This window comes from Amblyomma americanum, chromosome 2, assembly GCF_052857255.1.
Source record: "Amblyomma americanum isolate KBUSLIRL-KWMA chromosome 2, ASM5285725v1, whole genome shotgun sequence".
Taxonomy (NCBI): Eukaryota; Metazoa; Arthropoda; class Arachnida; order Ixodida; family Ixodidae; genus Amblyomma; species Amblyomma americanum.
This window is the reverse complement of record NC_135498.1, coordinates 227,092,900-227,108,819: the sequence shown is the minus strand read 5'-3', so window position 1 is coordinate 227,108,819 and position 15,920 is coordinate 227,092,900. Positions and strand designations below refer to the sequence as shown.

Here is a 15,920-nt window from a genome sequence, read left to right as displayed (position 1 = left end):
GATCGCTGAGGCATTCCACATTCTCAGAAAGGGCGATGGATGTGCGAGCAAAACGTCGATTAGCTTGTCAAGCAGGGAAATGAGCTTGCTTCATTGTGGGTAGCGGGGTTGACGGTAGCGCACGTGCCTTGGAAATTTGTTTAATGTGTTTTTTTGGGGGGGGAGGGGGGGTTATTGCATGTGGGTGATTGCAGTACATCTGTGTTTGACAGGACAACCTAACACGTGTGTGTGTATTGTATAAATTGACTTCTTGCTATCGAATAAAATTCAGCTGTAAGTTCAGCGCCTTCCGTGTGTCTTGTCTCGTCCTCTGTGTGTTTTTTAGCGCTGGTTTTTAATGCGATGGATCACAACCAACTCGCCCAATCCTCAGTTCTTGAATGCTTCTGCCTTTTCGACGAGAAGGGGCCCGGTGACCAGCAGGTTTTGCGATCTTGCTTTTTTAAGCCACAACACCGAAGCTTTTTCCAAGAGAGGCACCTCCTCATATTCAATGCAGCCCTGCTTTTCAGCTTCTCCCGAGCATTCCAGATGCCGCAGACTGTTGTTGAGGGCAAGTCCCACACACACGCTAGTGCACTCTTCGTAGTTCCATTTTCAATGGAAAGAATAATGTCCAACTTCTCCTTTACTGTTAGTACGCGATGCTTCGGTCGAGCCGCTATTGACTTCTTTGTAAATAGCTCTTGGAAATGGCCATTTCTTCTGCGTAAATGCGAGTATGAAACAGCGTTTTCGAAAAAAAAAAAATCCGGTAGCACAGTCGTTAGAATCTGCGACTTTTACTCTCAGGGTGGTGTGCGTGCGAGACCTACGTTGGGGGCATATACTGTTGGCACACACTGATGCAACAACTGCGTTGCGCTTCGCACAGCACCAGCTCGGAACAAAAGGATGCCACCACAAAGTGTGTGTTGCCTACCTGCAACACATCCGCAACGCAGCATAATGCACGCAGTTTGAGGTTGGCGTATAGTGCCTGTAATATACTGGACATTCTAGGCAGTACAGACCTTTTCACGACGCAGGCGAAAACCGGTTTTCTGGGCTGTTCGGAGAATGTGGGGGAGCTTCATCCTCAACTCTTACTATGAGCACAGCCCAGTGCCCAGTATGGCGCCACGCATGGAGCTCTTTTTGAAAAGGTCTATAGTTGGTGCGAGGACACATGGGCAGGGTGGCGTGACGGTGATGGTTACTGTGATAGGGCTGGCAACGATATTACTCCGCGATGCATTAGCACGCAAGAACACAGAAGTGGCCGACGCTTCCTGGGCTCCTCATCGATATGGGCATCGCCGAACTTGTCGTAACATGACCGAAATGGCCACAATGTTGTATTACCGCCGGTCCGCAAGTTCATAAAGCTTTTCGAAAAAGTGGAAAACGTTTTGCATCACAGCACGGTGCCAGCCAAACTGCGACGGCAAGTCGGCAAGTACGCATTTTTTATTTTTTATTTTATTTATTTGATACCTGCTTCGCCTTTGCAGGCATTACAGCAAGGGGATACATGAACATAAGCATCATATTTCAAAGAACTAATTACACAAAGCGCGGTAAAAATCATCATTAGAAACAATGGATACAATCATATACGGAAGATCATTCCAATCTCTAACAGATCTAACGAAAGAATAGCGCAAGACATCACCTTTAAAGGAAAATTCATTTACTTTGAGACTGGGGTCCCTTCTTTGGGATATGTAGGACGGAGCTTAGATGTACTTTTCCTTATCGATTCCAGTTTTGGAATGGTAGATATTATGAAAAAATTTCAACCTGAGGTTTCGTCTACTATCTTTCAAGTCATCCCATTTAGGTTACTTTTGCTTTCTCTCATACTAAGTTGACGATCCCAATTACCTAAAACGAATCGCATTGCCCTAATCTGTATTTTTTCAAGCGTATCGGCCAGCTCTTTGGTATACGGGTCCCAGCAAACAACACATGTGTATTCTAATAATGAGCGCACATGAGTGAAATACAATTGTTCTTTTAAGTTCGATGGTGGTTCGCTGAAATTTCGTCTTAGAAAACCCAAAACACGTGCAGCATTTATTATTATGTGGTTAACGTGCCTAGTCCACTTCAAATCACTTGTTAAATAAACTCCTAAATATTTATATTCCCTGGCCGTGCTTAAAGCAGCGATATTTACAATATACGTAGTCAACAGGTATGAGCGTTTCCTTGTAAAGGCGACGTGAACACACTTTTTAACATTCAACGACATTTCTGAATGGGCACACCAGGATGCTATTACATTCAAATCGTGCTGCAGGTATTCGGAATCACGTTCATTCCCTATAGTCCTGTAAACTACACAGTCATCCGCGAACATTCTGAACGAAGATTTGAGGCCAACAGTAACATCATTGAAGAGCGGTTCATTGTATAGCTGAAAGGGCTGGCGGCGTAACCGTTGCACAAACTGACCCAGCAGCGGCGGCACCAGAACAGACTTCCAGAGCAAGCTTGAGCTCTCCAACGCACGCGGCAGCCGGTCGACGAGGCCGGCCGAACCTCTTCGTTGTCGTTGATGTTGGCGCACTATCGTCTTCTTCATTGCATCATTAATATACAACAGAAACAAAAGAGGGCCAAGAACTGAGCCCTGAGGAACTCCTGAGGTCGCGGGAATATATTCGGAAGAACAACCGTTAGAACGACCGACTGCTGTCTTAGAGATACTCGGCTATCCATGCAATAACAGATTCATTCAGTTTATAGCCCCGTAATATACTAACAAGAAAGTCATGAGGAACAACATCGAATGGTTTTTTGAAGTCCGAGAAAATACAGTCAATTACTTTACACTTATCTATTCCTAGAGCCAAATCATGCGTGAACTCAACAAGCTGCGTTGAGCAAGAACAACCTTGCTGAAATCCGTGTTGACTAGGATGCAGAAGATTATGTTTAACCAAATGTGTCATTATACAGCTATAAAGGACATGTTCAAATATTTTACATGTTATACTAGTTAAAGACACCGGCCTGTAGTTCTCAACGTCATTTCTTGGTCCATTCTTATGAACAGGTGTAACATGTGCCAATTTACAATCACGAGGTAGTGCTCTCTCAACTAAGCACTTCGAAATAAACAGTGAAAGTACAAAGATAACGTTGCCGAACAGTTCCTTATTATCGCTACCGGAATATCATCTGGGCCACATGCTCTAACTGGTTTTGACGCTTTCTAACTATTTTCAAATACCGCGCACACTAAAAGTGACCTCAGGCATCACTTCTGCCTCGGTGCAAGAAACCGTGTTAGCAACGCGCAAGCAACTTTGACTAAACACGGACAAAAAATAGTTGCTAAAGATGGCTGCCTTAGTCGCATCATCGTCAACGATTGTGTGAGAATATTTTAGAGGAGGAATAGATATATTTTCCTTACCATTGAGACGAACGTATCTCCAAAACTGTCTCGAGTCCTCTACCAACTTCTTACCAAGGCGCGAGAAGTAAGAATTCTTAGCTACTGTAGCTAGACTTTGAAAATTAAGTTTCAATCTTTTTAGCCCATTCTTGTTTTCCAAAGAATTTTTTTTTTTTACATTTCCTGTACATTCGCTTTATATGTCGCAATAGAGTATGCACTTAGTGTTAAACCATGGTTTATCTCTAAACGGTAGGCATTTCATGAGCCACCACACCTTAAGCGGTCATGGGTTTCACTGGTGGCTAAGCCGGGGAAATCTCGCAACTCGGTTTCAACCACAACTACTCGGTAAGCGGGTACGTATTAACGAAGTTTTACTATAGAGGCTTCTTCTTCAACTTTTCCAGCAGTGTACACATAGTAAAGCTTTTCACAAAAGAAATTCCCTCAGCTAACTTTTTTTCTGGCAAGCTGTTAATTTGTACATTCTACAGAGTGCCATTAAGTTTACATCACTGAGGAGCTATTATTCTTGCCTACCATATTTTCCGGTGTACAAGACACACCCCTGTATAGCAGGCTTTCAACGAAAAAGTTGATATATAGGACACACCCTTGTATAAGATGCACCTCAATATATCCATTTAAGCTTCACTACATATGCTTCTGCGACCGTCACGAAATGCTCCGTGCCTGTGAGAACACTCCTAATGATAAAAAAAAAAACAGCAGCACTCTACTTTTACTCAAGCCTTCAAAGGCTTTATCTTCAAATGCGCCTATAAAAAAAGTTGACGATTTCGGGCGGCAGCGCTGCTGAGATACCCTCTTCACATTCAGAATCGCTGCTCTGATCATCGTCGTGCTTGGTTGCTGATCCAGCTAGAAGCAAGCCTTGTGAAAACTGCAGATATCAATTCCACTTTAACTGCCCTGCAGGCCTCATGGACCCACTTTGCACCTTCGCTAAACAAAGCGCAATGTAGCTGTCATCACCTCCGGCTCTCAACGCCTCCCAAAGGCACAGCAAAACAGCTTCAAAGATGTTTGGTTTGATCTCGGGCTATGAGGGAAGCCGTAGTGGAGGGCTTCGGAAATTTCGACCACCTGGGGCTCTTTAACGTGCCCTGACATCGCACAGTACATGAACTTCTATCTAGCATTTCACCTCCATCAAAATGAAACCACCGCAGCCGGAATCAAACCTGGGTCTTTAGGGTCAGTAGCCGAGCACCATAAACACTGAGCCATCATGGAGGCTCAACTTTAAAGCCGTGGTGACCGATAGTGACACTTTTTTTTTTCTTTTACGTATATCTGATTTTATCATGGCTATAGTGCAATACTTGCGACCACCCATTCGAAACGGTGAAACAAGCCAGAACATCAACCCGAATTATTTCTGCAGTCACAAAGAAAAAAAAAATGCACATAAGCCACACCGTTGTATAGGACACACTAACAATGTTTAAAAAAAAAACGTGTCTTACACACCAGAAAATATGGTACATATCCGAAGCATGAATACACTGGCCCACCTGCGCATGACCAGGTAGAGGGTGGCGTTGCGGCCACAGCCCTGCGGGTGCAGGCGGGGCGACAGGGCGCTTGGCCACAGCAGGGTGGCACCAGGCAGCAGGGACACCACGTCCACAAACGCCACCCACATCTCCACCAGGTGTGGGTGTGGAGGCAGCCGGCAGCACCACCTGCAGGCACGTGTGCTGATGAGCCAGCTTTGGAAAGTATGCGGCGGCAGCAGGGCCCCTCATCACCTGCCCGGGGGCAGCAGCTGGTTGACCAGGACGGGCAGGCACTCCTTCTGCAGCGAGTCCCAAATGGCTGTGGCATTGGATGCCGCGTAGTAGTTGAACAGCACCTTGACGGCCAGGTCGAAAGGCTCTCCTGCCTCACGCATCCCGCTTGGCTGCTCCAAGAAGCCACTCTCCTCATCTGTGGTCGGCAAAGAGCGAACTCAGGCCCCACCCCAATGATGCAGAGTTCCAATTATGCCATAACATACCTGGCTCTGTCTGAGGACCTTCCCAAACTCAGCACCCTAAGTGCCCCAGTGGTAATTGATGCGCACCAGTTTTTGTCCTCAGTGCACCAACAGAGCCTGACTGATTTAAGTCTCTTAAAATTACCCTTCCAGATTTTTGTGCAGCTTTATTGGTTCACAAGAGTAAGATGGCATTACGCACGCTTTCACAAGAGGAACAGGCAACTTCCATTTGAGAATCTTTCCCTCTACATGACACGCTATGTTTAGGGTTGTCATACACTACTCAATGTACTACTACAGATTTTTCCTTCAGGCTTTCAACAATGCAGCCTTTAAGAAGAGGGTTCATCATTAGTGGAACTTGCCGACCTTTCCACCAAAGGCATCCTTTGTTCACCCTGACAGCAGCATTGACGTGGGACATGATTTTCACAAAAATTAGCAGCTTACCTTGGAACCATCGCTTAAACCACAGAGCAACCAGCCTGGATAAGTTTCACTTTGTGCATGGTCTATGAGATGGACGCAGCATGGAATCCAGAATGACTTTGATGCCGCGGTACGGCACTGCGGTGCCTTGCACGAGAAAGTGCACAAACTCCACGTGCTATTACTTCCAGCTTATTTAATCGAAACGGCTTTTGAATGCAACTATCTACAATGGAGCAGGCATGCAACAGTATATACAGTGCACGGCTAGCGAAACAGCTAAAATGGAAAGTATGTCACACCTTATATGCTTTCGAAAAAAAAAAGATGACATGCTGATGAGGCCAGACCATGTGCAGGGCACTCATAACTCTCTTGCGATTCACAGCATACCATAGTGTTGAGTAGGTCATTTTCCCTGACTTGGCCATGACCATTGCCTCATTTTTTCAGGTTCACAAAAATTGCCTGTTAATTCCAGGTTTTCTAGGTCATTAGAAAACCTGGAAGTAGTAGGTTTTTTACCCTGTGGACCGGTCGCGTTCGGACCGTGATAGGCTTGAACCTTGGGCGAAATTTCGCAAGTGGGCTTTCCCACATATCACGTGTGACGAGAAAAGATGGCGACCACCCACTTCAAAAAATCATCATACGAAAATGCATTTTTTTTTTGGTTCCCTTCATAATGCATTACATACATAACACCCACACCCATAACCCTCATTCTGTCGCATTTACAACTACCCTAGTGTGCGCCCTACCACCTCATTTTCGACTATTAAGATTTGGTTTATGAGGTTTAATATGCCAAAGCGACTCAGGCTATGAGGGACGGCGTAATGGAGGGCTCCGGGCAACTTAGAACCACCTCGGGTTCTTTAGCGTGCACTGACATCGCACATACATGGGCCTCTAGCATTCCACCTCCATTGAAACGTGACTGCTGTGGCCGGGATCAAACCCTCGTCTTTCGAGTCTGTAGTCGAGCACCACAACCACTGAGCTACCACGGCGGCTCTGCTCCCTTGTGGAATTTTGCATGGGGCTCCTAATTAAGAGGCGGCATTACCGGCAGGGTAAGTGATTGGTCAAATGTTTTTTAGGGGAATCCCCCAAGGTGGAGTAGATTAGTAATAAGGGAGTAATTACTCATTGGCATCCACCCAAGCGCAGCCATACAGCTACTAAGGAAAGCTGTATTGTTAAAGAAAAATTCCTCCTTTCCTTTGTAGCCCTATGGCTGTGCTTGGGTGGATGCCAATGAGTAATTACTCCTGTATTACAGGGTAAGTGATTGTACGGTAAGCCTAAACGGGAATGGGGAGGGTCATTTAATAACGAGGTACGGCACTGTGGTGCCTTGCATGATAAAGTGCACACACTCCTTGTGCTACTACTCCAAAGTAATGGTGTTTCACTACTTATCGCATAATTTTTGCCTGCCAGTCATGCGTCATTCATACATTTAATTTTGTCACTCATTTTTTATGACCAGAGTGCAGTTCCAATTTTCCTTCTTGAAGCCAACACACCAACTGCTCTCAAATGCTTTTTTTTTCTCATGACAGTGCGCTACGAGTCTCCAGGGGGCCGCTATCTCTAACGGCATCTTCCCTTTGTGGGACCCCAGAGGCTCTTGAGCAAGAGACTGTATGGCACCAGGAATCATCAGGTGCCGGGGGCCAATGCTAATTAGGCGTCCAAATGCAGACAGCGTAGCCGTCATTTTTATTCGCACGCCAACAAGCATTCAACTGGGCAAGAGGACTGACGATGGCCTGTTTGAAGTAAACAGGCCCATTTAGAGAGCTGGCAGGAAAAAAGCGCAGCTCCTTCCGGACTAAGCGGCCCGCATTCAACGCTGTGGAAATGAGTGTGTCCGCTGCATTAGCGAAGCCAGCCCAATTACGCTGCTGTGATGCAACAGCAACTGCACACCCTGCAAGAGTGAAAGACACCACCAGGAGGGAAAAAGACCCAAGCCAGCGGAAGGTCCAGGGAAGACCGGGAATGCCACCGGCACTGAGAGGAGGGCGAGGAAGACGCTCCAGCCTGGAAAGAAGGACTGCCCGAATGAACGGGGAAACAAGGAAAGCGGGGCAGTGGTGACAAGCAGGGCCTGAGACAACACCGCTGGCCACTCAGTCCTCTGGCGCCCAAGCACCCAAGTTATCGGGGAGAAGCCGAGCCTGAGTGAACCAAACCAGGCCTCCGTTTCTACTCCCGACGCCAACGCAGCTGCATGTAAGCTTTGGCACCCCAGCATCTGCATCATGCACTCGTTAACATGTCATTCCTGAATATGTCCGTTTTGTTCCAACTGAATCTAGCGGTGTCTCCTTGCCCCTCTGTCCCGTATGGACCTGCGCAGTATGTCGTATCGTCACAAGTGATGTCAGAAGTGGGGTCTCAAAAACAAAGGTCCTCTGAATGCTGCAACATTCATGGCTACAAATTTGTAATCCAAGGAAAATCACCTGACTGACTGTGGGACTTTAATCCCCATTCGAGAGGCTTGAGACACCAAAGGCATGAGTGGACAAAATGTCCGTATCCAAGGGAGCTCCCACTCCGCAGCCATCGCTCGAAGCAAGCATGTTGGCATTACGAAGCGTTATTCCGACACTTACGGGTGATAAAAATAGGAGTTCCGATCAGCAATTTCTTTTGCATGCTAGAAGGAATTGGGAAAATGGGAGGATGGTCCGATGCACAACTGCTGGGCATGGCAAGGTGCAAGATGGCAGGAGCTATTCATGATTTTGCATCGTGAGACGAACAGGTCAAGTCCACAAGATCATTTTCGGAATTGAAAAAACTCGCGTTTGAGCACTACGATACTCAACCACGTCAAGTGCACGTACAGAAGTTCTGTGAGGCCAGACAAATGGTAGGGGAGGTCGTGCGAACGTTTGCACCGCGACTTCAGCGCCTAGCACACAATATACTGACGGTGGAGGAAGGAGGCCCGCTAAAGAAGAAATATGCAGAGGAGCTACTGAAAGAGGAAATGACTGCCTTGTTTATGGCCGGTTTGCGAGACCCCGTGCACCGGTTCGTGCTGTAGCGCAAGCTGAGCAATTTTGACCGTGCTGTGGAGGCCGCTTAGGATGAGAAGCGAAACGAGGCACTAAAAGTGAGCAAAGGGAGAGTATGCGTCGTCAAGACAACAGAGCCACACCCTGAGGTTGATCTTTTGATAGAGCAGCTAGAACACTTAGAACAGCTGTTAGTGCAGCAGGTGGAATGCAATGACGAAGTGCGGACCCAGCAGTGTCCATTCATTGGAAACCGGAGACCGCCACAAAGCTTCAGGCACGGCACGAGAGGTTTTGAGAAAATCATGTGCTTCGCTTGCCAGAGTCGCGGACACATTGCGAGGTTCTGCCCCCAAACGTGTGCCGAGGGGAGCCACAAACTGAAGCAGGTGAGACTCATCCCTAGCAAGAGTATAGAGAGGCTCCATGTATTGTGTCAGGAAACTAGGAAGCCCTTCCCAGCCTGAGAAGCATGGTGAGGAAACAGGAGATAATGAAGTGATGGCGGTTTGCATTGACTACGAGAATTTCCCTGTTATGCACAAGATAAATGGCTGCTGCCTGGAAGTGCTGATAGACACAGGGTCAAAGGTGATGTTCCTTAAGGAAAGTGGTTTTAACACGCTTCAAAAGAAAAGGGATCGGGAGGTGTTGGAATTGTCTGACAGTGTTGCAACTAGGTTTGTAGGCATAATGGGGGGATCCTCTTGGCATAAGCTAGTGTCTTCCGGTTACACTTCACTCTCGGCGGAACTGCATTAGAACACCCCTGCTACGTATGTTCGGACATCTTAGGACAGGATTTTTTTTAAAAGAGGAAAGGTTGATGTCTCATTCTTGGAAGAAACGGTTCATGCGGGGTGTACAATAGTTTCGTTTGCAAACAGAAAAATGGCTGCTATTTTGCATTACCAGTACTGACACCCAACAAACCGTGGGATTAGTGGAGGTGCTCTCGCGAGTTGACATAAAGCTGTTCGGTGAGACAATCATCCTTCCTTGTCAGAGCATGTTTTGTGCATGTGCCTTCAGATACAGAGAGCGGCACCGTGGGAGTGCTTGAGCCCGTCAATTCTCTTAGCAATGGCCTGAAGGAAGCCGCGTGCCTCGTAACTGTTAGTGGTGACCACAGAGTGCCTTTACGGGTGGTTAATTGCAGCCAGCAGCCACTGAGCCTCCCCAGGAACAAAACATTAGCTTTCTTTACAACTGGGATTGAGAGATATGAGCCCACCGAAACAGTACTTGCCGCTGTAGAGCATGCTGGCACTTTGGCCGAGCAGGTACTTTGTTCGATCTTTCTCATGTAAAGTCCGAGAAGAGGGAGGCACTGACTGCCCTGCTGAACGAATACTCGGAGGTGTTTGCCGCAACCAACTTGGATCTGGACTAATGTGGAGTTGTACATTACAGGATACCAGCGCACATTCCGAATTTCCTACTCCCAACGTGAAGAAATGGAGTAGCAGGTGCAGGATCTGATTGATCACGGCACAGCCGAACACTCAAAGTCACCATGGGGGGCACCGGCCCTACTGGTGGAGAAGCCAGATGGTAACTACCAATTGGTAGTGGACTATAGGAAACTCAATGCCGTACCCAATCCCCAATAGAAGGTCTGACTCCCCAACTAAGCTCATGAAAGACAATAACATTCCGTTGCTCCGTACACGCAGGAAACTTAACTATTTCTTTCCTTCATAGAATTTACGCAGGTAAGATTAGCATTTTTCCCTTTTCATTCCTCAAGCACTCCAATGCTCGAAGGACCCGCCACAGTAGGGAGCACTCCTTACAGCCTATTTTTGCAAAAACAAAAGCATTCCAGCAGTTTCTTCCCTCAAACAATAGCACATTGGAACGCACTCCCTGAATCGATCTTTAACACTCCTAACGTGGAACAGGTGCTAAAAACTTTTTTTGCTTCACTAAAAAGGAAGTGACTCTCCTATATTCAATTTCTAGCATGTATTTCTATTTGTCTTTGCTATGTTCCTTTTTTTTAAGTTTCATTTTTGCTGTGTGTGACATGAAATGTTTTCACGTGGTGTTGTGATTTGTGTTTTTTTCATGCCCCTCCTGCTTGGGCCAATGGTGGACTGCAGTATTTTGAAATACATAAATAAAATAATAAATATACAGGAGACGCTTTCTCTGCTGGGTTCTGCCAGTAGGGCGGTAAACTGGGCTAGTTGGTTGACGTTCATCTTGCACAAACAGGGGTACTGCGCTAAAAAACACACGGACAAAAGAAGAAGTGGACAGGACGCACGCAGACTCAAAACTAAAATTTAATTGATGAAAGATTACATACCGTATTTACTCACGTATAACCCGCACCAAAATATGCAAAAGCGGTAGTAAAAAGTGGGGGTGTGCGTTATCTGCAAATTTTTTCTTTGGGGGGGGGGGGGGGGGGGCTTCACAGCAATGCGCGGCGGCCTCCCCCGTGTAGTCTGCCATCCCCATCGTCGTTGACGCTTGTCAAGCCTATGAGGGGCCAACGAAAGGCATAGCCAAATCCTCATTCATTGCCTGTTTATTCCAAGACCAAGTGAACTAGAGACTTGCACATATGGCGGGGTCCTATGAGACTGCGTGCGTCAACTTTTGTTAACTTTCTGGCCGTTGAGGGCGCATGATGTGCTTATGAATGATCTGTTCCAGCATTTTGCATGACTATGATGTCAAGAGTACCGACCTATAGTTGGACAAAAGCTGTTTATCACCAGATTTATAAAGATATCAATCAAGATTTATAAAGAGGAAAAGGGAACTGTAGCAGGATGACTGCCACATGTTTCGATGACCACACTGAGTAGCAAAGCTGGAACACGTTATGAATACTGTCCGGACCAGTGCGTTTCTTTGAACCTAAGTTTAGGATAAGGTTTAAAATGCCAGTTCCGATTCAGTCTGAGTACGCTGTCTTGCACTCTCCACTCTAGTGCAATTGTGATTCTTTTACAATTCTGACTCTGCAAAATGCACCACATAGTTGGATCGCTGCGAGTCATACCACTACCGGCAGTTAAGCGATGCACATGACTGCTTCAAACACAGTCGCTGGTTGCTCTTGCATGAACCTGCAAGCCTCTTTGAGAGGCTGCATATTTTGCCCACAGGCCTGCTGTAGTCATAGTCCGCCTCCCTCCTCTCACCTGCACGGGCAGAGGGGCCCCTACACAGGTGGATTCCAATGCTCAAGACAGGCATCAGTCCCTAAAGGCATGGTATGTGCCACAAACCAATACTTTTGCTTTTGTCACAACCACGCTTTATGACAGGCTCAAGAGAGTGGCTTCTTCCTCGTGGTTTAGTACAATGGAAATGCTCTCTCACCTAGCACATTAGGCTTCGCAGGAGCAGCAGCATCCCTCTCGGTCAGTTCTTCTCGAAGTTCAGTCAAGCCTGCACAACCAGCACTGGTGTCAAATGCCTGGTCCCACTCTTCCCCCTGCTATGAATCCACTCTGCTACTCTTAACTTTGCTTTCCCTTGCCCATTTCGTCTTCTCGATTTCGACAAGGGGGTCAATGACTCGCGTTTGTTCCCTGACCTGTCTCTTGATTCTACACCTATCATTTTCCTTGCCATGGCTCGCTGTGCTGTCCTTAACTTAAGCTGAACCCTTTTCGTTAGCCTACACGTTTCTGCCCCGGAGGTGAGTTATGCTGTTTTCAACATTGTAATTCATTATTCCGGCCACAGCTGCATGCACAGCATAACATTTAGCAGCGAAAATTGATGCACAATTTGGCAGTGTTACTATTTTTTCTCATTTTCCTTGTACTGCAGCACTCCCGACATATGTTCTCAATTTTGAGTGATATGTGTAAAATTCTCTGTAGCTTGCATATTTTTCCTTAAGAGCCAGATACTCCTGTAGTATGTGTTTATGTGGTATTTGCTTATTACGAAGGTGTGTTAATGTGAACGGCAGCAGATTGTGTCTTGGTGCCATTTTCAGGTAGGCATCCAGCAATCCTAACTCTTGACATTTATCTTCAAAGCGTGTGGGATACACTGGTATGCCCCCTCGTTCCACGCGCCAGCGGCCACCGTGACTTCCACGTGCGCGCTGGCCACCAGGAATGTGGAGAGAGGCACCCTTGCGACTTTGCTCATTTCTGCCCCAGCACTGACGTGACTTCACGGCAGCGCACTGCCTTCTGCAAAGAGGGTAGCATGCCTAAGCTTGACGGCAACGATTTGCTGCTAGGGAGGCAATGACCGAGGGGATAAAAGGGGGAACTCGCGGCGGGAAGCGGAGACTCTCGCTGCCGGACCTGACTTAAGTGTCCCGAGGAACCCTTTCGCTGCCTGCTGGCCCTCAAACCCAACGCCGGTCAACGTCAACCACTTGATGAGCTACTGAACATCTATTTTACGGATAGAACATTCTTCCACAGTGTGCTTTACCTCGCGTTACGATAATAAACTATTTCCTAGCGTGCCCTGCAGTTGCCTACTTCATCCGGACCTGCCGTGGCTGCGACTCTGCGCCACGGGTTGGGGAAACGTGTTGCGTACTTGAATAACGCCTGCGAGTAGCTGGCACGGAAGTTCGCCTTCCCGGCTGGCTGGACGCTGAGTGACCCCATAAGTGCAATAGCAGCAGTCTTATTCACTGCGGCTTATTACTGAAGAGTGTCTTGGAAGGGTACTTTGTGGCTATGGAACAACAAAGGTGTTTCTGTAGGGACTTTATTTTTAGCATGTATCCGCACATAAGCATTGTTCTCCTATCTGTGAGGGGCAGTTCATCTGCCTCAACATAAAGACTATTCACGGGGGGCTTTCTGTATGCACCAGTTGAGAGACGCATACGTAAGTTTTGTACCGAATTGAGTCGTTTAAGGTAAATAAGAGTGAGATCAGTGTGCAGTCCAATTCTATGCGAGAGAGAACAGCTACTGACTTCTACGCAGAAAACCTGAAACCATTCTTTTCGGCCCACGTTGTTAGTTTGTTTACTGTCAGTTGTACTTGTATCTCACACAAATAAGCAAAGATTCCTTTAATATCACTTAACTGCAATTTCAATGCATTATGAATACCATTTATTGTATATGTGTAAGGAGAAAACACTAGATTACATTTCTGTTGGATCCGAAGAGCCTCGCCTACCAGCTGACAAGGACGGCACAGAGCTGCCTTGCAGTGTGTCCATCACTTCTTCAGAGGCACGGGACGACAGTGCAGAAGGCACGCTGACATCTGAGATGGACCTCGACCTGTGGGAAGAGGTCCTGAGGCCCAGGTATGCACAGCCTACTTTTGGGGTTGATGGAGTAGTGTTAGCTACTCGACCTGGGGGTTGTGGATGTCACAGGCTCATTGCATGTGGCCTGGACAGGTGCCAAAGCCTGGTGTGGTGTGCTGTGCCCATACACCACATTGGCAAAGTTTGCTTTCGAAGTGAAGAAGAACGCATTTGTGGTTAGAACAAGCCACCTTTTGCGTCCTTGAATAAAATGTTTTCAGTAGTTTTCAGCGTGATTATTCCTTTTTTTTTTTCTTCCAGGATGGACAACACCTTGGAGTATGCAGCATAGCCTCCTCCACATTTTGCACAGCGTGGGACGGCATCATGTACATCAGATAGGTGAACTTTTGAGGTGCGCACAAGTTTTGCGGCCACGACAAATCTGTCAGCCGTGGCGAGCTTTCTGGCAATTGAAACATCTGCTTGGGTTGGGCATATATGGTCTTACATTTATCTTCAGGTACCTCACTTCAATGGTGTCAGGCAATGTGCTGGTGTTGAATATGAGAATCAGGTGTCTGGTGTGTTTCCGGTTTATTCTTCCAGATCTTGATCCAGTGAACATCTATGAAATCTTGGTGAGTGAGGCCTTCAAGCAGTCCTTTCCTGCGAGATGGACAAAATCAATTTCCGAACTTATGTCTCTGACAGTGAGATCGGTGTGAAGTGACAGAGATGTCCCCTATGGACACAACGTCTAAGAGTTTTGAGTATAGCACAGCGTCACGCAGTTCGAGCAGTAAGTCATCACTGGCCATTTTTGATACCCTGTTGCCAAGGCCTGAAGCATCTGTGCAGCTCTTTGATACCAGAAATGGGGATAGAATTCTTGCTTGTTTTCCTTATACTTCACTATGGATTACATGACATTTGGGGAATGTTACGTTTCTTGTCTGAAAGAAAAAAAAGGTCACCTCCTTCGTTTTTGGAAAGAGGGGGAGCCATAAAGACAATTCAGTTCTTCAATCATGGTGCCAGCCATCCACCATGGAGCCCAACTAGGGGACTGAACAGAAACTGGTCAGCAAGTCCTGCCCTCGCTAGCTGGACACGACAGCTGTAACCAAATATGACGCAACTCAGCGTAGTTGGCCACACAAGGTTAACCTTCGCTGCCAGGAAAAATGGAAAAACCAAGAAGTGAGTAGGAGACAGGAGAGTTGTGAGAAAGATAAAAGAAAAGTGAAAGATAAAAGGAAGGACAGGAAAAGGCGCAGAATGCATTTTTTTCCAGCGTGAAATACACAGGACAATGAAAGAAGATACATGCAGGATGAGCGTTCGTCCTGTGTGTATCTCCTTTCTTTCTTTGTCCTGTGTATTTCACGCTGGAAAAAAGTGCATTCTACATGCCAAGACTGTGGGAATCCGAGCTTCCCACCGTTGCTGGCATCCCGCGTTGTTCTCCTCTTTCCCTTTCTCCCGCCTCAGGCGACGGAGAGGAGGCGGCTGCATGAATAATCACTGTCATTCGGCCGCAGCTCTGCCCGGCTTCCCAAGGGCCTTTGCCATTGGTGCCTTCTGGCGGGAATTCGGGACCCGCTTGGGCGGCCACGCGGTCAGAGCGGAGCCCAGAGAGGGAGAGACTCCTTAGGGACAGCGTAAGGTGCGTAAGCTACTGTCTATCTGGGCCGGCCTTTGCCGTTCGGACCAGTGCATACTCGAGCTCACCACCATGGGTCCTAGACCTGTAGCGGCTCGAGCCTGTCCAGGGGTCCAGCGACCTCCGACAGGTGCACCTTGCGTTGATTACCCACTCTCTCTCGCAAACGGCCCAACGGCCGA

The 15,920-nt window shown here is 47.2% G+C and overlaps 1 protein-coding gene across 1 annotated transcript in view; it reads right to left on the bottom strand.

Moving 5' to 3' along the window:
• Pink1 (PTEN-induced putative kinase 1) overlaps positions 1-15,920 on the bottom strand; it is an 86,314-nt gene that overhangs the window by 62,884 nt on the left and 7,510 nt on the right. The window contains exons 3-5 of the mRNA XM_077655790.1: positions 12,209-12,277; positions 5,170-5,347; positions 4,933-5,103 (exon numbers count right to left, since the gene is read on the bottom strand). Of these exons, the coding sequence (XP_077511916.1) occupies positions 4,933-5,103; positions 5,170-5,347; positions 12,209-12,277 (418 nt within the window). The remainder of the gene's footprint in view (positions 1-4,932; positions 5,104-5,169; positions 5,348-12,208; positions 12,278-15,920) is intronic.